This window comes from Arachis ipaensis, chromosome B09 (genome assembly GCF_000816755.2).
Source record: "Arachis ipaensis cultivar K30076 chromosome B09, Araip1.1, whole genome shotgun sequence".
In the NCBI taxonomy this organism is placed as follows: Eukaryota; Viridiplantae; Streptophyta; class Magnoliopsida; order Fabales; family Fabaceae; genus Arachis; species Arachis ipaensis.
In genome coordinates, this window is record NC_029793.2 from 30538963 (window position 1) to 30561749 (window position 22787).

Below are 22787 nucleotides of genomic sequence, written 5' to 3' on the forward strand. Positions count from 1 at the left end.
AGCCAATATGGCATTCAGAGTATCAATCTCAAGAACTCCCTTCTTCTGAGTTGTCCCATTATTCACAGGATTCCTTTTAGAAGTGTACATGAATTGGTTATTTGCAACCATTTCAATGAGTTCCTGAGCTTCTGCAGGCGTCTTCTTCAGATGAAGAGATCCTCCAGCAGAGCTATCCAATGACATCTTGGATAGTTCAAACAAACCATCATAGAAAATACCTATGATGCTCCATTCTGAAAGCATGTCAGAAGGGCACCTTCTGATCAATTGCTTGTATCTTTTCCATGCTTCATAGAGGGATTCTCCTTCCTTCTGTCTGAAGGTTTGGACTTCCACTCTAAGCTTGCTCAATTTTTGAGGTGGAAAGAACTTTGCCAAGAAGGCATTGACTAGCTTTTTCCAAGAGTTCAGGCTTTCTTTAGGTTGTGAATCCAACCATGTTCTAGCTCTGTCTCTTACAACAAAAGAAAAAAGCATAAGTTTGTAGACTTCAGGGTCAACCCCATTGGTCTTGACAGTGTCACAGATTTGCAAGAATTCAGCTAAGAACTGATGAGGATCTTCCAATGGAAGTCCATGAAACTTGCAATTCTGTTGCATTAGAGAAACTAATTGAGGCTTAAGCTCAAAGTTGTTTGCTCCAATGGCAGGGATTGAGATGCTTCTCCCATAAAAGTCGGGAGTAGGTGCAGTAAAGTCACCAAGCACCTTCCTTGCATTATTGGCATTGTTGTTTTCGGCTGCCATGGTTTCTTCCTCCTTGAAGAGCTCTGTTAGGCCCTCTAGAGAGAGTTGTGCTTTAGCTTCTCTTAGCTTTCTCTTCAAGGTCCTTTCAGGTTCAGGATCAGCTTGAACAAGTATGCCTTTATCTTTGTTCCTGCTCATATGAAAGAGAATAGAACAAGAAAGTAGGGAATCCTCTATGTCACAGTATAAAGATTCCTTGAGGTGTCAGAGGAAAAGAAGAATAGAAGGAGGAGGTAGATAGAAGAGAATTCGAACATATAAAGAAGGATAGAGTTCGAATTGCACCTTGAGGAGGAGTGTTAGTCCCTTAAATAGAAGGATGTGAGAAGAGGCGAAGAATTTTCGAAAATAAATTAAAAATATTTTGAAATAATAAAAAGAAATTTGAAAATTTGATTGAGATTTTCGAGAATTAAGATTGGGAAAGAAATTAAGTGATTTTTGAAAAAAAAGATTTTGAAATTAGAAATCAAAAAGATATGATTGAGAGTTAATTTTGAAAAAGATGTGATTGAAAATATATGATTGAGAAGATATGATTGAAAATCAAACTAAAAAGAGAAAGTTTTAAAATTAAAGTTGATTACTTGACTAACAAGAAATTAGAAGATATGATTCTAGAATTAAAATTTTTTATCCTTTCTTAATAGGCAAGTAACAACTAGAAAATTTGAAGTAAATCATTAATTATAACAAGGATTTTTGAAAATAATAAAAATTGGAAAGAAATTGATTTTGAAGAGATATGATTGAAAAGATATGATTTGACAAATATTTGATTTTGAAAAATTATGAAAATTAAAAAAAAAGATTTGGATTAAAAACAAAATCTTCCCTCTAGTGTCATCCTGGCGTTAAATGCCCAAAATGCTACCTTTTTGGGCGTTAAACGCCCAGCCAGGTACCCTGGCTGGCGTTTAAACGCCAGTTTTCCTTCTACACTGGGCGTTTTGAACGCCCAGCTTTTTCTGTTTGATTCCTCTGCTGAATGTTCTGAATCTTCGATTCTCTGTATTATTGACTTGAAAAGACATAGTTTTGAGAATTTTTTTTGAATTTTTCAATGATGAGAAACAATCAAAATATAATTAATCTTAGGAAACTCAAATCAAACAAACAATGCATGCAGGACACCAAACTTAAAAATTTTCATATAAGAGACACTAACAAATTGAGAAAGCATATGAGAAACAACTAAACACACAAAACAAGGGAATTTAAAGATCAAAGCAATGAAATCTTCAAAAACAACTTGAAGATTAATGAAGAACATATTGCATATTCTCGAAAAATGCAAGAAGAATGCAATTGACACCAAACTTAAAAATTGACACTAGACTCAAACAAGAAACATAAAATATTTTTTATTTTTATGATTTTATAAATTTTTTTTTGTGATTTTCGAAAATTATATGGAAAAGAAAATAAAGGGATTCAAAACTTTTAATAAGAATTCCAGGAATCATGCAATGTTAGTCTAAAACTTCAGTCTAAAAAGATTAGACATGGTTGGCCAAAAAGTACCTAATCTAAGCAACAAGATGAACCGTCAGTTGTCCAAACTCGAACAATCCCCGGCAACAGCGCCAAAAACTTGGTGCACAAAATTGTGATCATCAACAATGGCGCCAAAGGACTTGGAGCTCTTAAACGTGAATCACACTTTGTCACAATTCCGCACAACTAACCAGCAAGTGCACTGGGTCGTCCAAGTAATAAAACTTACGTGAGTAAGGGTCGATCCCACGGAGACTGTCGGCTTGAAGTAAGCTATGGTCATCTTGTAAATCTCAGTCAGGCAGATTCAAATGGTTATGGTGGATTGATAATTAAAGATAAATAAAACATAAAATAAAGATAGAGATAGAGATACTTATGTAATTCATTGGTAGGAATTTCAAATAAGCATATGAAGATGCTTTGTTCCTCCTGAACCTCTGCTTTCCTATTGCCTTCTTCCAATCATTCATACTCCTTTCCATGGAAAGCTTTATGTTGGGCATCACCGTTGTCAATGGCTACTTTCCGTCCTCTCAATGAAAATGTTCTACGCACGCTGTCACCGCACGGCTAATCATCTGTCGGTTCTCGATCATGTTGGAATAGGATCCATTGATCCTTTTGCGTCTGTCACACGCCCAACAATCGCAAGTTTGAAGAGAGATACACATTCAAGCTTGTTTGCATGTAGAACGGAAGTGGTTGTCAGTCACGCGTTCATAGGTGAGAATGGTGATGAGTGTCACATAATCATCACATTCATCATGTTCTTGGGTGCGAATGAATATCTTGGAGAAAAAATAGACTTGAGTTGAATAGAAAAACAATAGTACTTTGTATTAATTCATGAAGAACAGCAGAGCTCCACACCATAATCTATGGTGTGTAGAAACTCCACCGTTGAAAATACAAAAGTGATAATGGTGTAAGCATGGCCGAATGGCCAGCCTCCAAGGTCTAGGGACTAAACGTCCAAAGATCCACCCTTCAAATACAATAGTAAAAGGTCCTATTTATAGAGAACTAGTAGCCTAGGGTTTACAGAAATAAGTAATTAATGCAGAAATCTTCTTCCGGGCCCACTTGGTGTGTGTTTGGGCTGAGCATTGAAGCTTTCATGTGTAGAGACTTTTCTTGGAGTTAAACGCCAGCTTTTGTGCCAGTTTGGGCGTTTAACTCCAGCTTTTGTGCCAGTTTTGGAGTTAAACGCTAGAATTCTTGAGCTGGCTTGGAACGCCTGTTTGGGCCATCAAATCTTGGGCAAAGTATGGACTATTATATATTGCTAGAAATCCCAGGATGTCTATTTTCCAACGCGATTGAGAGCACGCCAATTGGGCTTCTGTAGCTCCAGAAAATCCACCTTGAGTGCAGGGAGGTTAGAATCCAACAGCATCTGCAGTCCTTTTTCAGCCTTTGAATCAAATTTTTGCTCAGGTCCCTCAATTTCAGTCAGAAAATACCTGAAATCACAGAAAAACACAAAAACTCATAGTAAAGTCTAGAAGAGTGATTTTTAAATAAAAACTAATAAAAACATAATAAAAACTAACTAAAACATACTAAAAACATACTAAAAATAATGCCAAAAAGCGTATAAATTATCTGCTCATCATAGCCGTACAGCTAGGCGACGCGCACGCGTCATATCACGCGCACGCGTCGCATTGACGGAAAACTAGCGTATTAAGATTCGCAACCAGCGATTTCTGGGCTATTTTTGACCCAGTTTTCAGCGTAGAAAACACAGATTAGAGGCTACAGAGTGGAGGAATCAAGAGATCACTTTTCATTCACATAATTTTAGGTTTTACATGTAATTTTAGAGAGAGAGGCTCTCTCATGTCTCTTAGGTTTTAGGATTTAGGATTTCTTTAGGATTTAGGATTATCTCTTCTCAATCCCAGGTTTAATGTTCTTTGACTTAATTCTCTTCTACTCTTATTGATTCTAAAACTTTGATCTATACATTCCTTTTGTGATTGGATTTTCTATTTAATATAACTTGAGGTATTTCATATTCAGGATTGCTCTCTTTTGATCTATGTTTCTGATATTTGAGATTGGTTATTTGGATGTTATTATCTCCTATTGCTTCTCTACTATTTTGGTGTTATGCCCTCCAAGTGTTTGATAAAATGCTTGGGAGGGTTTTAATTTAGACTTTCACCCTTTTTAGCTTTGGTTGAGTAATTGGTGACGCTTGAGTTATCAAACTCCTATGTTGATAGATAATTGTTATGTTTGCTAGTTGATTTGAATTCCACTAACTCTAGTCTTTCCTTGGGAGTTTACTAGGACTTGAGGATTCATATTGATTTATCCACTTGACTTACCGTCATAGTTAGAGGTTGACCTAGTGGGAGCAACGGACAATTTTCATCACAATTGATAAGGATAACTAGGATAGGACTTCCAATTCTCATACCTTACCAAGGGTTTTTATTGTTATCATTCTAATTTCTCTACAATTTACTCTTCTCATTTTTCATCCCCGAAACCCCAATTTACACAACTCATAACCAATAATAAGAACACTTCCCTGCAATTCCTTGAGACACGACCCGAGGTTTAAATACTTCGGTTATCAATTTTATTAGGGGTTTGTTACTTGTGACAACCAAACTTTTGCACAAAAGGATTCCATGTTGGTCTAGAAGCTATACTTTCAACGAGAACTTATTTGTAAAATTCTAGACCGCGCGAAAAACCCGCTTGTTCATACCCTAGGTCGAGCTGTTCGACCCGGGATGTTTACGACAAGTCGACCGACCTCTTCAGGACAGGACCATCCGACCTCTTCTCAGAGAGCTCGGCCAAATCACCAAAAAAGCCCAAAAAAGGGCCCAAACAGAGGAGCACGACCCAAACCCAAAGGCAGCCCAACCCTAGGGAGAAAAGGGCGGTTTTCTTGAAGATAAGATAACCCCACTCAAAGATAAGATAAGATAAGATAAGATAAGATAACTATCTTATCTCCAGAAAGGTCATTCCACACCATTATAAATACTCTGGAGCACCCAGGTATAACTCATACTCTGATTCCACATAAAACCTGCTTCATACCCTTGCTAACTTAAGCATCGGAGTCCCTTGCAGGTACCACCACCCTCCGGTGACAGAGGATCAGCAGCATTGCCAGTCCAACAAGTCAGACATGACAGCTCTGGCCGCCACGCACAAGCCGGGCTCGTCCTCTCCGATCAGTACAGAAGATCTCGTCCAAGATCGACCCACAGTTTCAGGTAACCCTCGGAACATTGGCGCCTCCGCAAGTCCTATAGGCATATCGGACAACTCCGCACTCTACCACAAGGGAATCACCTTTCCGATTAGCTTATGGAATGGAGGTAATGATCCCAGTAGAAGTCGAAGAAAGATCGTCCAGAGTGATCCACTACAACGAAGAGGCCAACTCCCAATTTCAAAGGGAAGAACTCGACCTACTTCCAGAAATCCGAGAAAGAGCTCAGATCAGGGAAGAGGCATTAAAATGACGAATGGCCCCAAGATATAACCAAAAGGTAGTGCCGCGAGGTTTCGCTAAAAATGACCTCGTTTTAATCTGAAATGACATCGGAACAACTCGACCTGGAGAAAGAAAGCTGGCAGCAAACTGGAAAGGACCCTATCGAGTCATAGAAGTACTTGGAAAGGGCTACTACAGGCTGTCCGAACTCAAAGGGCGAGAGCTACCAAGGTCATGGCACGCCTGAAACCTAAGAAGGTATTATAGTTAAAGGTAATAAAGATCTTAAGGACAAGGTGCACTCTTTTTCCTGAAAAGGTTTTTTAATGAGGCATCAAGCCCAAGATCTACAAACTGCCCAACTTAGAAGGAAAAACACCCACATGTATGTATTGGCATATTTTTTATCTTGAATAAAGCTTTTTCAGATTTTCTACTAATCCTTTATCAAGACGCATTAATCTGAAATGCAAAAATTCATCGCCCGATTACAAAGCTGCAGATCGGCTGAAAAGTGAAAAACAAATTCACAGCCTGATCACGATAAAGACCAGCAAAAGTTGAAAACCATATTCATCAAAAGGTCGACCAAATGGGTTTTCTACAAAATCGGTGAAAGATGAAAAGGCGACAAAAACAGAATAATGCAAGAAGTTATCGAAAAAGATCCATAGAAAGGACCTGACGAGGTCTTAACAAAATGGGTTGCTAAAAATAACTTAAAGACAGACCGACATAAAGAAGTCGGACCAAGTCGACCACAAATAACCAAAGTTATAAAAAGTAAATCCCTGGAAAGAGGCCTGGCCAGCCCTAAAAAAGAGGATTACTAGAAATAACTTAAGAAGGACTGACATGATGAAGTCGACCCAAACTAAAAAAGTTATAAAAAGTAATCCATAAAAGAGACCTGACCCAGGTCCAAAGAAAATAGATTACTAAAAATAACTTAAGATGGACCGACATGATGAAGTCGGCCCAAACTAAAAAAGTTATAAAATGTAATCCATAAAAGAGACCTGACCCAGGTCCAAAGAAAATGGATTACTAAAAATAACTTAAGAGGGACCGACATGATGAAGTCGGCCCAAACTAAAAAAGTTATAAAAAGTAATCCATAAAAGAGACCTGACCCAGGTCCAAAGAAAATGGATTACTAGAAATAACTTAAAAGGGACCGACATGATGAAGTCGGCCCAAACTAAAAATAACTTCAAAAAAGAAGTCAGACAACAGAAGGCAGGGGCTACACGGGACCCAAGTCGGACCAAGAAAGCTATGACCTCAAGAAAATCAAACTACCAGCACCACATCAGCAAATGCAAAAAAGATTAGCTACACAAAGCTAGACAGAAAACAAAAACACTAAGAGGATCAAAAGAGATTGGACAACAAAGCCCCAACACTCTCAAGATCCCCTAAGCTTTCAAGAAAGATGCAGACTAGCATATTGCAAAAAGAAACAAAGTCATCATCATAATCAAAGCTCAAGAGGCCACCCGAAGTCGACCCCAAAAGGCTTGAAAAACTACAAAATAAGAGAATTCAAAAGCCCACAGGCCGGGCTATACACAAATACATCAGAAATAATCAAAGAGGATCCAGAGATTTCCCAGTAGCAACATCCCAGGGTGAAGGAGGACGGGTCTGAAGAGGCACCGCATTTACCGTCCCATCATCCCGGTTCAGGATCTGAACATCGGGATCAGACTCAGGCTGAGCGACCTCAGCTGCCTGAGTTGAAGAGGGCAACACAACGGAGGTTTTAGTAGCAGGAATAGGAGGAGGGTCAACTTCATCATCATCAGGATCATATGGGAGAATCTTACCATCTTTTACGATGTTGTCCAAACTGAAAAGAGTAAGGTCAAGATCGGGCGCAAGAACTCGAACTTGATCCCTTAGATTCTCATAAGCAGCATTTACGCTTCCCACAAGATGACCCTAGAGCTCGGCATAATCAGCTCGGGCAGAATCCAACTCCTTCCTAAGACCCATCATCTCCCTGTAAGTTGTAACATAGCTCTCCTTATGCTTCAAAGCCATATCTTCAGACAACTTGGCAGAAGCCGCCAAGGCAACAGCCCGAGTCTTCTCTCCCTCCAACTCTTTCTCCAACTTGGCCACTTTCACCTCGAGCTCCTCCTTCAAGCCCTTAATCCGATCAAATTCCAACTTGGCCTCCTCCATAAAGGCCTTTGTAGCATGGATAGAAAGATCTTGAGCAGTTCGATATAAAGCTGCTCCCATGTGTGCCAGTTTAACGCCACTCCGAGTGATAAAATCCAAATGATGAAGAATGGATACATCATCAGTAGGCATGATACCATAAGGAGCAATTTGTTGATCAACAAACCCGACAGCATCAAAGTCGGGAGCATCTAGATTAAAAGGCTCGACAGTCCGGGGTCTTTTTGGAGGAGGAACGGCAGTAGGAGAAGAAGTAGCAGCAGAGGTCTGGGGAGGATCAACTAAATGGACCTGAGGTGTTAGGATCACCCTCCTCGGCCCAGTAGAACTCGAGATCGGTCTCTTAGGAGGAACTTGAGAAGATCCCTCCCCTGCAGCCTTGGCCGAAATACTCTGTGCAGCGGTAGCCTTCCTCGCTTTCTTAAAAGCTTTTATGGAGTCATTATTCTTGGCCATCTCTAAAAAACAAAATCAAACCATAGAAACAGGTTACAAGCTGGAAATAAAAGCAAAAAACAAAGTAACACAAGACAAAAGGAAGTTGGTCACTACCCAACTCAGCTCGGATAAGAGAAAGGTCCCCTAAATATCTCTTTGTATCGAGATGAGGAGGCTCCCCCCAAATGTCTTCCAACACATGTACAAAGGCCTACTCAACCTCATCAAGCATCTTCCATGAGTACCGAGACACCTCGACATTCTTTTGCCAACACAAGGGGAAGGTAGGCTCACCATTCGACTCTAAGAAAAATGGCCGAGCTCCCTCAACAGCTCGGACCTTAAAGAAGTAATTCTTAAAGTCCCTAAAGGACTCGCTATACATAGCAAACACCTTATGTCCCTGGGCAGATCGAAAGGAAATCCAAGAAGCTTTCTTTTTGGAGGAAATTCCGGGCTTAGTCAAAATAAAGAGGTAAAGAAAGAGAGTTTGGGAAGGTTTGACATCCAACTCTTGGCAAAGCAACTGAAAGATCTTGATAAAACCCCAAGAGTTCGGATGGAGCTGGGATGGAGCAATGTTACACGACCACAATAAGTCAGTCTCGAAGGAAGTAAAAGGGAAAGTAATGTTCAGCTAGCTGAAAAAATAGTCATAGACATAAAAGAAGGGACGCTCCCCATGAACCAAGGTCGGGAAACAAACCCTCTCATCAGAATCAGGTGCTACAAGCTCATAATCTTTCTCCTGGGCACGACTACTACAAATCCTATGACGTTTTCTCAGCTCTGCACAGAACTCAGCATTTACCATGGAGACACACATCAACACGAGGGAGTCCAGCCAGTCGGACATACCCTCAAGAATCTTGGAAGACGTCTCAACAATATTTTTGCGAGAAGACATGGCCAACTAGTCCTACAGCAAGAAAAAGAAAATGGATTACTAACCAAAACAGCTCGGGCGACATGAAAACATCTCGGACAAACATGACTTCGAGCAACACAAACAGTAAAAGGAAAGCCCCAAGACACACATCAAGGTCCCAGAAAAAGTCTACTAGGCTACACCCCAACAAATCCTCCGCAAAGAAAGATGTTCCCATTCCAAACAAGTAACAACACAAGAAAGAAAATCAAAGCAGAACACCAAAAAATCGAGCATCTTCTACAAGTTTATCAAAAAAATCACTAACATAAGCAAAAATCGTCAAAGGAGAAATCTTTCTTGAAAAGCAAACAGTAGTTCATCAGAAGTACGATCAAGAAAAATAGCGACAACATGCAAAAACCCTAGGACCTTCAAAACTGTCATCCACCCAAGAGTATACATAAGGTCGAGAGAAAACCAGAAAGCACACATTACAGTAACAATCAAGCATGGTAATACAAAAAGGCTCTAGCCTTCCAAACACAAACTCAAGCAAAAACCGGAACTTTGCCAAGGATAGAACAAATAAAGAAGCAGAAAGAAAGAACCAACCTGAAAGAGGAACCGACGAGAGAGGGGCGAAAATCCAGAAGTTGCCTTGCAAATGGAGGAAGCTCCAGTAACCACCAATGACTCCATGAAGAGAAGCGCGAAAAAGGCTCAGGCAAAGACAGAAAAACGAAGAAAGGTGGAGTTACGGCGAGCAGAAGAGAAATTGCAATAAGCAAAGAGGAAAGAAATGGAAGCGAAAGCTTTTTTGAAAAGATTTCAAAGTGGAAAAAGGAAACGGCGAAGGGAGGAGTTAATGGGTTTTTTAAAACCCTCGCACGTTCCCAAGAAAATGTAAAATGCGAGCTACAAGAAGAAACGTCACACATTTAAAGCTACTTAAAGGAAGTTCCACAAACAGACCCAGCAAAAAATGCTCGAGTCCGGCTTCCCCAAAAGAAATCGAAAAACTCGACTTCAAAAGAAAGACCGAGCTTGAGCAGGGGCACTGTTCATACCCTAGGTCGAGCTGTTCGACCCGGGATGTTTACGACAAGTCGACCGACCTCTTCAGGACAGGACCATCTGACCTCTTCTCAGAGAGCTTGGCCAAATCACCAGGAAAGCCCAAAAAAGGGCCCAAACAGAGGAGCACGACCCAAACCCAAAGGCAGCCCAACCCTAGGGAGAAAAGGGAGGTTTCCTTGAAGATAAGATAACCGCACTCAAAGATAAGATAAGATAACTATCTTATCTCCAGGAAGGTCATTCCACACCATTATAAATACTCTGGAGCACCCAGGTATAACTCATACTCTGATTCCATATAAAACCTGCTTAATACCCTTGCTAACTTAAGTATCGGAGTCCCTTGCAGGTACCACCACCCTCCAGTGACAGAGGATCAGCAGCATTGCCAGTCCAACAAGTCGGACACGACAGCTCCGGCCGCCATGCACAAGCCGGACCCGTCCTCTCCGATCAGTACAGAAGATCTCGTCCGAGATCGACCCACAGTTTCAGGTAACCCTCGGAACACCGCTCGTCACATATAACGTGGGGTATCCTGTGTTATACGTGGGGTGCAAAATAGAGGCCAAACTTCTTCAATTGTGGCCTATGCATTGTATGCATGGTGGTGCATATAACTCACCAAACAAACCACCCCCAGGGCCTTCAATTCACTCACCAATTTCTGAATTCTTCAAGCATTTTGGTGAGTAACTCAAGGCCTAGCATAAACCCATGAAATCAAGCATTAATTTCCAATTGTGGAGAAGATCAGGAGGGCTTATCTTGAAGAAAAAACTTTCTGAGAATACTTAATGAATGAGATTTGATTTGATTTAGTTTTCTTTTGAATTAGTTTGAATTCTGAATTAATTGCCGGTGGAAATGGACTGTTTGAGGGATTTTCCGAGGCCTTGTCTCAGCCATGAAGCTTGTGAGAACCTTTTAAAGCCAGTTTCAGTCTTGGAAGTTAAAGTAGCAGTGGATAGCATGAGCCCTTTCAAATTCCTAGGGCCAAAATGGTTCCAAGCTTTCTTCTTCAAAGAGTACTGGGATGTAGTGGGGCAGGATGTATGGGGTTTAGTTTAGAAGATTTTTCAAGGAGATGTGATTAACCCTTCTGTTGAGTTAAAAAATTAACTAATTTAAATTGATGATGACAAACATTATTTTTAATTATATTTTTAATCATCAAATTAAAAGAAATAGCAGCCCAAATGCAAGGAATCAAAATCATTGCTGGTGGGTCTTTCTAACCAACGAAGGACATAGAAAATAATGCAAAGAAAACTGCTGGGCTAAATAAAACAAATCCAACCCAAGTCCATGAAGAGTCCATCAAGCTGAAGATCTCCAAAGCCAAAGTTCACATGTTTGCTTCAGTAAAAGAACCAGAAAGAAAAGAGAGAGAGAAAGCTTCGTTCCTCATTCATTCACCATAGAAGAAAGAAAAAGAAAGCTTAATCCAAAAGGCAAAGGTCTAATCACCCAAATCAAACTATTTCAAGCTAAGTCAGAAGCTAAAGGTGATTTATTTCTATTTGCATGCAATTTACTTTCTTCACTCCTACTCCAACACTCTGCTACTCCAATTTGTGATAAATGGAGAAAGTGATTTCTGATAATCACTGCTGTGAATCAATGGTCACAATTGTTTCTTGGGGGACAAAGTTGTAGCTCAAGGGTTCAGATCTGGATTTACCATTGAACAACTTTTCCATTGCTTCTTTGAGGCTTTCGGTCAAGCAAAAAGGCTCAGATTCAAAGTTCCTAATTTAATGATTAATTGAAAATAGTGAAATGATAAGTTGGTAGCACACAATTTGAGGAGTTGACTTAGAAGAAAGTAACTCAGCAACATGGAAGGAGATACAAAAAGTTTCTTCCTTCTGAAGACAAGGAGAAAGAACAAGAGTTAGAGTTTCATTGAGAGCTTCCTGAGAAGGTTCAACATTTTGGAAAGTGCTATCTAAAGAAAGAAGCATTCCGCTAAGATGAAGAACTTGATTAGTGTTTGCTCAATCTGGTACAACTCATAGCAAAAGAGGCCGTTGAAGCATCAATCTCCTTCAAGTTTTACAGATTGTAATTTCCTGTTAATGTATATCTTTCTGTAATTTCTAGAGTGGTAAAAGGCTGAATGAGAGAATTCAAAAAAAAAAGCCAAAGAGTGACAAAAGGCTGAGTGATACACTTAAGAGAAAAGCCTAGAGTTATTTCAGATTTCTTTAGGTTGGTTATTATGTCTTGTATCTTGTACCTGTGAGGTACCCCTTTCTAAGTTGGGTTGGCACTTAGAGTAGAGAGTTAGGTATTAGCATAACCAAGTCAAGTTAGGATAGAACTTGAGAGGGAAAGGATTGTGTCAATCCTGTGAAATTGGTATATGTAATACTTTAACTATAGTGGAAATTCTACCATTGTTGTGGTGGAGACTGGATGTAGGTTGCATTGCACAAGGCAACTGAACCAGGATACATGCTGGTGTCATTCTTCTTCTCTTTCTTTATATTCTATTTTCTGATATTTATGAGGCAAAACAAAATTGTCTCATAAGTTTCCGCTGCACAGGTCAAACAGAATCTAAGTGAAAGCTTATAAGTAAAGGCTTATTTCATTATTATAAAAGAATGTCGTAGATTCAACCCCCCTTCTCTAAGCCTTCTACAACCTTCAATTGGTATCTAGAACCAAGGTCTCAAGAATCAAGCTTCACCGGTCAGAGTAAAGGCCCAATGGCAAACAACTTGGGCACACCCACAGTTTCCTACACTCTAATAGAAGGCTAGTCAAACAACAGGCCTCTCTTCTTCAACGGGAAGAACTATGCCTACTGAAAAGAGAGGATTCAGATCTTCATCCAATCCATTGATTACAACATATGGAAGATTGTTGTAAGCGGCCCTAAAATTCCAACAAAAACAAGTGTTGATGGAGTGGTGACTCCAAAAGAAGAAACTGAATGGAATGAAGATGACAAGAAGAAAGTCGAGCTGAATGCTAAAGCCATCAACCTTGTTCACTGTGCTATCAACTTTAAAGAGTATCGAAAGGTGTCTAGATGTAAGATAGCTAAAGAAATCTGGGAGAAACTCCAGGTTACACACGAAGGCACTAAACAGGTCAAGAAAATGAGGATCGATATGCTGTGAAAAGAGTACGAGATGTTCAACATAAAGGATGGAGAAAGTATTGATGAAGTGTTTGAGAGATTCTCAATCATAATCAACAACCTTGATGCTTTGGGTACAACCTACTCAGAACAAACTCTAGTGAGAAAAATCCTTAGAAGCCTCACAAAGGAATGGGAAATGAAGGTCACTGTTCTAGCCGAAAGCAATAATCTAAGTCCCATAACATATGATGAGCTGAGAGGGAAACTCCTTGCATATGAAACCACAAACACGAACCAAGACTCAAAGAAAAAGGGAATAGCCCTTAAGTTAAGAGTTGAATCAAAAGAAAGTGATTCTAGTGACAGTTTTTCAGATGATGAACTTGTGTTTTTTGCTAGGAGACTTAGAAGGCTAATGAGGAACAAAGGCAAGTACAAAGGTTCAAGCTCAAAGGAGTACAAGAAGGACATGAATAAAGTGATTTGTCACCATTGCAAGGAGGCTGGAAATCTCAAGTATAATTGTCCGAAACTCAAAAAGGAGGATAAAGGAAAGAAAGAAAAGAAGAGAGTACTCATGGCATCTTGGGAGGATCTTGAAAATGATTCAGATGAGGAAGAAGACTCCGAATGCGAAGCTCAAATCTGCTTCATGGCTGGTGATGATCAACTCGATGAGGTAAATTGTTATGATTTATCTATAGATGATTTACATGTTATCATTGATGATCTCACCCTCAATTCTAAAAAACTGTGGAACAAATACAATAAATATAAATCTGAAAAAGTAATATTAAAAGCTGAAAATGATTTTTTGAAAGAAAAAGTGAAGGAAAACGAATGTGCTTTGGATATTATTGAAGAAAATAGATTTCTGAAATCTGAACTTAAAAAACTAAAAGGAAAGCACATTGTGGATCCTTCTCAAGAGCTAGTTGCTGAAAACGAAAGATTAAATGAAATGATTAAAAGATTGAATAGTGATTTAGCAAAGTTTGCTCATAGCTCTAGTAACTTGGACAAACTACTTGCAAATCAAAGACCATTATTTGAAAAATCTGGTTTAGGATATGTGATAAAAGATGATGCAGTTTTTGATAACTCCTCCACAAAATTCATGGCCTCTTCCTCAAAAACAAGATCCTTCATTAACAAATATGGTATGGGACACATTCCCACCAATGAAGAGGAATTTGAAAATTCTTATTTTAAGGAAACTGAATCATCTTTAAGAACTTAACCTATATTAAACAAATCGGGTCTGGGCTATATTTCAACTAATGAGGTTACGTTCAAAAATTCATCTTTTCAAAACAGAACCTCATCTTTAAAAGGCCCATATGCTTTCAAAAATTCTGGTTTGAATGCTTTTGCAAAAAGGAACAATAACAACAAAAATCACTTTGTCAAAAGAAATGCACATCTTCCAAAAACCAGAAAAACTCAAGTCCTAAATCTTTTCCAACATCAAAATTCAAATCAATTTCAGCAACATGCATAAGAAAATCATTACTTTAATTACAAGAAAATAGGTCATTCTTACTTACAATGCTTCATTAAAAAAAGAAAAGTAGAAAACCAAACTTACAATGTTGTGTGTGACTTTAATGCACTTGGATAACCAAGGTGGATTAAGTTCAAAGGATCCAAATTAATTTGGATACCCAGGTTAATTGAGTAAAAGAAAGATATGTAGTACTTAGATAGTGGGTGTTCTAGGCATATGATTGAAAGGTCAACTTTCTTCATCAAACTCAACAAGTATGATAGAGGTTTTGTGATCTTTGGAGATGACGAAAAAGGTAAAATTGTTGCTGTTGAAAAAATAGGTAATAATCACTCTACTTTCATTGATGATGTCTTTTTGGTTAATGGTTTAAGGCATAATCTTTTGAGTATAAGTTAATTGTGTGATTTGGGCTATTTAGTGACTTTTAAAAGATTAGAATGCTATGTTGTAGATGAAAAGACCAATGATGTGTTGTTTATAGCTAAGCGTTGTGATAATGTATATGGACTTACACTTGATGAACTAAAGGATCACAATGTAGCCTGTTTCCACTCCAAAGAATCTGAAAAGTGGCTATGGCACAAGAGATTAGGCCATGCTAGCATGTTTCAAATAAACAAGCTTGTTAAGAAAGGATTAGTAAAAGGTCTTCTTTTGATAAAATTTGACAAAGACATCACTTGCGATTCTTGTAAAATGGGAAAACAAATAAAAAGTTCATTTAAATCAAAGAAAAACATCTCTACTAAAAGACCACTTGAATTGCTACATATTGATTTATTTGGTCCAACAAGAACTCAAAGCTTAGGTGTTAAACATTATGGTTTAGTAATTATGGAGGACTAGTCTAGGTTTGGTTGGGTTTTATTTCTTGCACACAAAAATGAAGCCTTTTTGGCCTTTGATTTTTTTAGCAAGAAAGTTCAAAATAAAAAGGATTTAAAGATCACCTCAATAAGAAGTGATCATAGAACTAAATTTGAAAACCAATTATTTGAATCTTTTTGTGAGAAATTTGGAATATCACACAACTTCTCTTGTCCAAGGACACCACAACAAAATGGTGTTGTGGAGAGAAAAAATAGAAGTATTCAATAAATGACAAGACCTATGCTTTGTGAGAGTAATGTTCCAAAATTCCTTTGGGCTGAAGCGGTTAACACAGCTTGCCACATTTTGAATAGAACCATCATAAGGAAATTTTTTAAGAAAATACCATATGAACTTTGGAAGGGTCACCCACCAAACTTAAATTACTTGCATATCTTTCGATGCAAATGTTTTATTCTAAATAACAAAGATAATTTAGAAAAATTTGATCCAAAGGTATATGAGTATTTATTTGTAGGATATTCCACAACTAGTAAAGCATATAGAGTATATCATCAAGATGCTAGAATAATTGAGGAGTTCATACATCTTACATTTTGTGACACTAACTTGGTTCAAAGCATTTTGGAAGATTGTGATGCAGATAATCAAGTTTAGAAGGATGGTGAAAATGGCCAAAATCATGAGAGTGAAAATTCTGAACAAAATGAATCTGAAATTGCAGCTGAAGAAAATCCTGCAGGAGACAATTCTGTTTTGTCTCATGAATCTAGTGTACATCTTGAAACCACTAGTTCATTGAATCCCTCAATGAATGAACCTGTTACTAAGTCCACAAGACCTCGTGAATGGAGATTCCTCAAGAACTATCCTCAGAAATTCATCATTGGGGATGTCTCACAAGGTGTCAAAACTCGTTCTTCCACTAGAAAAGTAAATGAAGAAACAAACATTGCTTTTCTCTCTCTCAAATGGAGCCTCAAAACATCATGGAAGCTCTTGATGACCCATCCTGGGTAAAGGCAATGGAGGAAGAGCATCATGAGTTTGAAAAGAACCAAGTTTGGACATTAGTTCCAAAGCTAAGTGACAAGAAAGTGACAGGAACCAAGTGGATATTCAGGAACAAGTTGGGTGAAGATGGAAGCATTGCTAGAAATAAAGCAAGATTGGTGGCACAAGGATATGACCAAGAAAAGGGAATAGATTTTGATGAATCCTTTGTCCCTATTGCTCAAATGGAAGCTGTAAGACTTCTTTTAGCTTATGCTGCTTATTGTGGTTTTAAATCGTATCAAATGGATGTGAAATGTGCATTCTTGAATGGCGTGATAGATAGAGAAGTGTATGTGGCACAACCACCTGGTTTTGAACATAAAGAATTTCCTAACCATATTTTCAAACTTTCCAAAGCTCTCTATAGATTAACACAAGCTCCTAGGACTTGGTATGAGAGACTTAGTTCTTTTTTTTTTTTTGAAAAATAGTTTTCAAAGAGGCACCACAGACACTACTCTATTTATTAAGAACTCTAATGATTCTTTCATTCTAGTCCAAATTTATGTTGATGACATCATTTTTGGATCAGCAAATGAATCCCTTTGTACTGAATATGGAAAACTCATGACAAATGAATTTGACATGAATATGATGGGTGAACTTAACTTCTTCTTTGGGCTTTAAATTAAGCAAACTGAAAATGGTATTTTCATTCATCAAGAAAAGTATGCCAAGGAACTAGTTAAGAAATTTGGTATGGAAAATGCCAAACCCATAAGAACTCCCATGCACCCTAATTCAAAATTAGAAAAGGGTGAAACTAAGAAAGATGTAGATGAGACTAGGTATAGAGGAATGATTGGCTCTCTTATGTACTTAACTTCCTCTAGACCTGACATTGTTTAAAGTGTTGGAATGTGTTCTAGATTCCAATCCAAACTTAAAGAGTCACATCTTTCAGCAGTAAAGAGGATCATTAGATATGTTCATGTCACATCCAATTGTGGTCTATGGTATCCTAAGATTGATAATTTTTCTGCAGTTGGTTATTGTGATACAGATTTTGCTGGAGATAGAGTGGATAGAAGGAGTACATCAGGCATATGCTATTTTCTTGGGAAGTCCCTAAATGTTTGGTCTAGTAAGAAGTAGTCCACAGTGGCTTTATCCACTGCAGAGGCGAGTATATTGTTGCTTCTTCCTGTTGTTCTCAACTTATTTGGTTGAAAACTCAACTTTCTGATTATAAATTAAATGTTGAAAATATTCCATTGCTATGTGACAATATGAGTGCCATCAATATTTTCAAAAATCCAGTTTTGTACTCTAGAAATAAACATATTGAGGTGAGATTTCACTCAATAAGAGAACATGTTCAAAGAGGGAATATTAGCATTCAATTTATTAAATCAGAAGATCAATTAGTAGACATTTTCACCAAACCTCTAGCTGAAGACAGATTTTGCAAGCTTAGGACTAATCTAGGAATTTTAAGTCATGATTCATTGTTTGCACATTGCTGATGTGTTTGTTGAAGTTTTTGTCTCACGGGTTGGGATGAGACAATTCTGGGCAAATGAAGAATTATCTCTTTGAACTTAAATTTCTAAGCTCTAATACACGTGCTGAATCATCTGGGCCAACCTTAAAGTTCAGATTCTGAGTGGTCCAATATGTTTCCTTAAACATAACTATCTCTAGGCCCAATGAGTGTTACATGTGATGATCCAATGTGTTTCTTTAAATTCTTGTGATTTTGTGTATTTTGTCTTTAGTGAAAAAATTTTATTTAAATCAGTTTTTATTCTTTTAAAATATTTATTTTTTTCAAATCAAATCACTTTTTCATGATGTCAAGTCTTTTCAAGGTCAAATCATAGGTGATGCAGTTGCATGTTTCAAGAAACATTTTTTTTGGTGCGGTTACCAACCTTTTGACTTCTCCCTTCATAACTCCTTCCTCCACCTTTTCAGTTTCTCCCCACTACCATTAGTGCTCCTCGTTCAAAACCAAGGTTCAACCAATGAGGAAGAAAACCATTCTGCAAAAGCCTCCCCATGAAAAGGTTCTCAAGCTTCCAACGAAATCAAAACCCTCTACACGATCCCAAGACCAAACCTTTATACCTTCACCTTCTCCTCCTACTTCACCTCCTCACACAGATCCAATGGCTCGCACAAAGAATCCTTCGAGGTCTCCTCCCTCTTTCAAGCCAACTGCTCCTCCCAACGCTCTTTCCAAGCCAAGCACCTCGAAAGGGAAGCGTCCTGCTGCAGAGGAACTTGCGTCTGAACCCACTAGACCTAAACCTAGGTTTGCTCCTTCTCGTCCTCAAAGAGGTAAAACTCGAATCCTTCTCAAATCTGTTAAAGAGCCTTCCGTAGACCCTTTTGTACACAAAGCTCACTTCATAACCTCCCACTCAAACTACAATCCTCATCATTTTTGATCTGTCAAGAATAATGATTTCTATGAGGGTGTCATTGCTCACCGTACCTTATGTCCCACCTTTTTGGTTGATTTACCAAATCTGAAAAAAAAGTTGATAATCTTATTTTTCTTGACTGGAATTATATTTTTAAAATCAAAAAATCAGTTTACCCAGTTTTAGTCAAGGAATTTTATGTAAACATGACTTACCATGAGGGAGGTATTTATTCCTATGTAAAAGGCCGTGACATAATTCTAAATAATGAAACCATCAGTGATTCTCTGAAATACACTGATGTTGGTGCATGTGCCTATACATCTGGTAAGTGGGATGAAGGGGTAGGTCTCTCTTTCAATGATGCTCTAGCCTATATATGTGAACATATTTCTTTGATTGATGGCATCACTCCAACTCACAAATCCCACCACATAGTGAACCATATCATCCTTCCCCAGAGTGGCTCATATCAAAGGGTGTCTTACACTGATACTCTAGTTTTGTATACTATTCTCACAAAAACTGAAATTTCTTTTGCTTACTTAATGGTAAGATATATGTTTGATTGTGTTAGAAGTGAGAAGAAGGATAAAGATCTTCCATATGGCATGTTCTTAACCTGTATTTTTGAACATTTTGGTGTTCACTTGTCAAATAAGTCATATGAAAATAGACACTCTTATCTAAAAGGAGGTGGTTCAATGAAACAGCGGAAAAAGGGACCCACTCATTCTGAAAGGGTGGTTCTTGATGATGATGATGATGACTATGAACCAGAAGACATTCCTCCTCCTTCTACCACGGGTACTTCAGCCTCCACTAAACACAAATCTGCTTTATATGAGGTTGTTGAGGATGTAGTGCGGGAGTTTGTCTCCTATTCAAACCATTTGATTGCTATGAGTAAGGAGCAAAGAAAACTTGCCACCAAGCATGAAAACTTCCTCAGAAAATCCAGAGATAGAGTGGCAGTCTTCTTGAAATTCATTGACAACCTCCAAGAGGATGACAATACTGCCACTAATCCTGAAGAAGATGCTGCTTCTGATGAGGATGATTAGATGTCTGAATTGGTCTCACGTTGCTGCAGCCTTTTGTTTAATTTTGTCTCTTAAAACTGTTGTTGTTTACTTTTGAACTACTCTATGTCTATTTCGGATGCTGTAATACTCATAACAACTGTTGCACTTAATTTTAGTTACTTACCTGTTTTGGACTTTGCACTAACATTTTATTGCAGGTTTTAGATCATTTTGCTCCACCCTTGATGACAAAAGGGGGAGTAGAAGGCATTTTGTTTTTAAGAATTTTGTTTGTTTTTGTTGCTACTGTGTTCTTTTTTTGTATGAGAATGTGAATGTGCCTTACATGATCTGTTGATATTTTGCCATTGTTAGTCTTGATAAACTATTTTGTTTAAGGTTGAGCAGTTTTGAACTAAATATTGGTCATTACTGCTGATATGATTTGTTCAATTTTGGGATGCACATTTGGATGTTTGCACACTCTCTTGATTCAGCTTCATTAGATGATAAACTGTTTGAAAACCTTGCTGAGTACTTCATCCATGGATAACATATTTTATATAGTCTTTTATTGTGTTTCCTATGAGAATATGCAAACAGAAAAAAAGAGAAGAGCATAAATCTAGGGGGAGCAACTCTTGAAAGGGAAAGGGAGAGTAACACAAAAGCTAGTGACATCAATCAAAGGGAGTTCTTTAAATTTATTCAAGTTAAATTCCTTTAAACAATGTTATAATTATGTTTGTCATCAAGGGGGAGATTGTTGAGTTAAGAAATTAATTAATTTAAATTGATGATGACAAATATTATTTTATTGGGTTAATCATCCAATTAGTTTTTAATTATGTTTGATAAAGTGATCCAGGCAAAAATTAAAAGAAATAGCAACCAAAATGCAAGGAATCAAAATCATTGCTGGTGGGTCTTTCAAACCAACGGAGCCCATAGAAAAGAATGCAAAGAAAACTGCTGGGCTAAATAAAACAAATCCAACCCAAGCCCATAAAGACTCCATCAAGTTGAAGATCTCCAAAGCCAAAGTTCACATGATTGCTTCAGTAAAAGAACCAGAAAGAAAAGAGAGAGAGAAAGCTTCATTCCTCATTCATTCACCATAGAAGAAAGAAAGAGAAAGCTTAATCCAAAAGGCAAAGGTCTAATCACCCAAATCAAACTATTTCAAGCTAAGTCAGAAGCTAAAAGTGATTTATTTCCATTTGCATGCAATTTACTTTCCTCACTCCTTCTCCAACACTCTACTACTCCAATTTGGGATAAATGGAGAAAGTGATTTTTGATAATCACTGCTGTGAATCAATGGTTACAATTGTTTCTTGGGGACAAAGTTGTAGCTCAAGGGTTCAGATCTGGGTTTACCATTGAACAACTTTTCCATTGCTTCTTTGAGGCTTTCGGTCAAGCAAAAAGGCTCAGATTCAAAGTTCCTAATTTAATGATTAATTGAAAATAGTGAAATGATAAGTTGGTAGCACACAATTCGAGGAGTTGACTTAGAAGAAAGTAACTCAGCAACATGGAAGGAGATACAAAAAGTTTCTTCCTTCTGAAGACAAGGAGAAAGAACAAGAGTTAGAGTTTCATTGAGAGCTTCCTGAGAAGGTTCAACATTTTGGAAAGTGATATCTAAAGAAAGAAGCATTCCCCCAAGATGAAGAACTTGATTAATGTTTGCTCAATCCGGTTCAACTCATAGCAAAAGAGGCTGTTGAAGCATCAATCTCCTTCAAGTTTTACAGATTGTAATTTCCTTTTAATGTATATCTTTCTGTAATTTCTAAAGTGGTAAAAGGCTGAATGAGAGAATTTAAGAAAAATCCAAAGAGTAACAAAAGGCTGAGTGATACACTTAAGAGAAAAGTCTAGAGTTATTTCAGATTTCTTTAGGTTGGTTATTATGTCTTGTGTCTTGTACCTGTGAGATACCCCTTTCTAAGTTGGGTTAGCACTTAAAGTGGAGAGTTAGGCATTAGCATAACCAAGTCAAGTTAGGATAGAACTTGAAAGGGAAAGGATTGTGTCAATCCTGTGAAATTGGTGTATGTAATACTTTAACTATAGTGAAAATTCCACTACTGTTGTGGTAGAGACTGGATGTAGGTTGCATTGCACAAGGCAACTGAACCGGGATACATGCTGGTGTCATTCTTCTTCTCTTTCTTTATGTTCTATTTTCTGATATTTATGAGATAAAACAAAATTGTCTCATAAATTTTCTACTGCACAGGTAAAACAGAATCTAAGTGAAAGCTTATAAGTAAAGGCTTATTTCATTATTGTAAAAGAAGGTCATAGATCCAACCCCCCTTTTCTAAGCCTTCTACAACCTTCACCTTCCATGCTTGAAACTCTTATAGTACTCATCCCTAAGGTTGAAGCCCCAAGAAGAATGAATGACTTTTGACCAATTAGTCTCTGCAATGTCATGTATAAGATTGTGACTAAGGTGCTTGTAAGCCGCCTAAAACCTTACTTAGCTGACATTATAAGTCCAAATCAAGGTGGCTTCATCCCTGGAAGAGGAGCTTTTGACCAAAGTAACAAAAATCGCATCTTTAATCGTAAAAACGGACGATTATACGT

The 22787-nt window shown here is 37.9% G+C and overlaps 2 protein-coding genes across 2 annotated transcripts; both read left to right on the plus strand.

The window, feature by feature from the left end:
* On the plus strand, positions 13442 to 14632 carry LOC107615353. The gene has a single exon (XM_016317422.1). It carries the CDS (start codon positions 13442 to 13444, stop codon positions 14630 to 14632), a length of 1191 nt encoding a protein of 396 aa, XP_016172908.1.
* Positions 18757 to 19182, plus strand: LOC107615352 (extensin-like). Its single transcript, XM_016317421.1, has one exon. The coding sequence runs from the start codon at positions 18757 to 18759 to the stop codon at positions 19180 to 19182; it is 426 nt and encodes a 141-aa protein (XP_016172907.1).

Coding starts and splice junctions, on each gene's coding strand:
- LOC107615353 (XM_016317422.1), top strand. CDS start 13,442: ATGTTCAACATAAAGGATGGAGAAAGTATTGATGAAGTGTTTGAGAGA.
- LOC107615352 (XM_016317421.1), top strand. CDS start 18,757: ATGAGGAAGAAAACCATTCTGCAAAAGCCTCCCCATGAAAAGGTTCTC.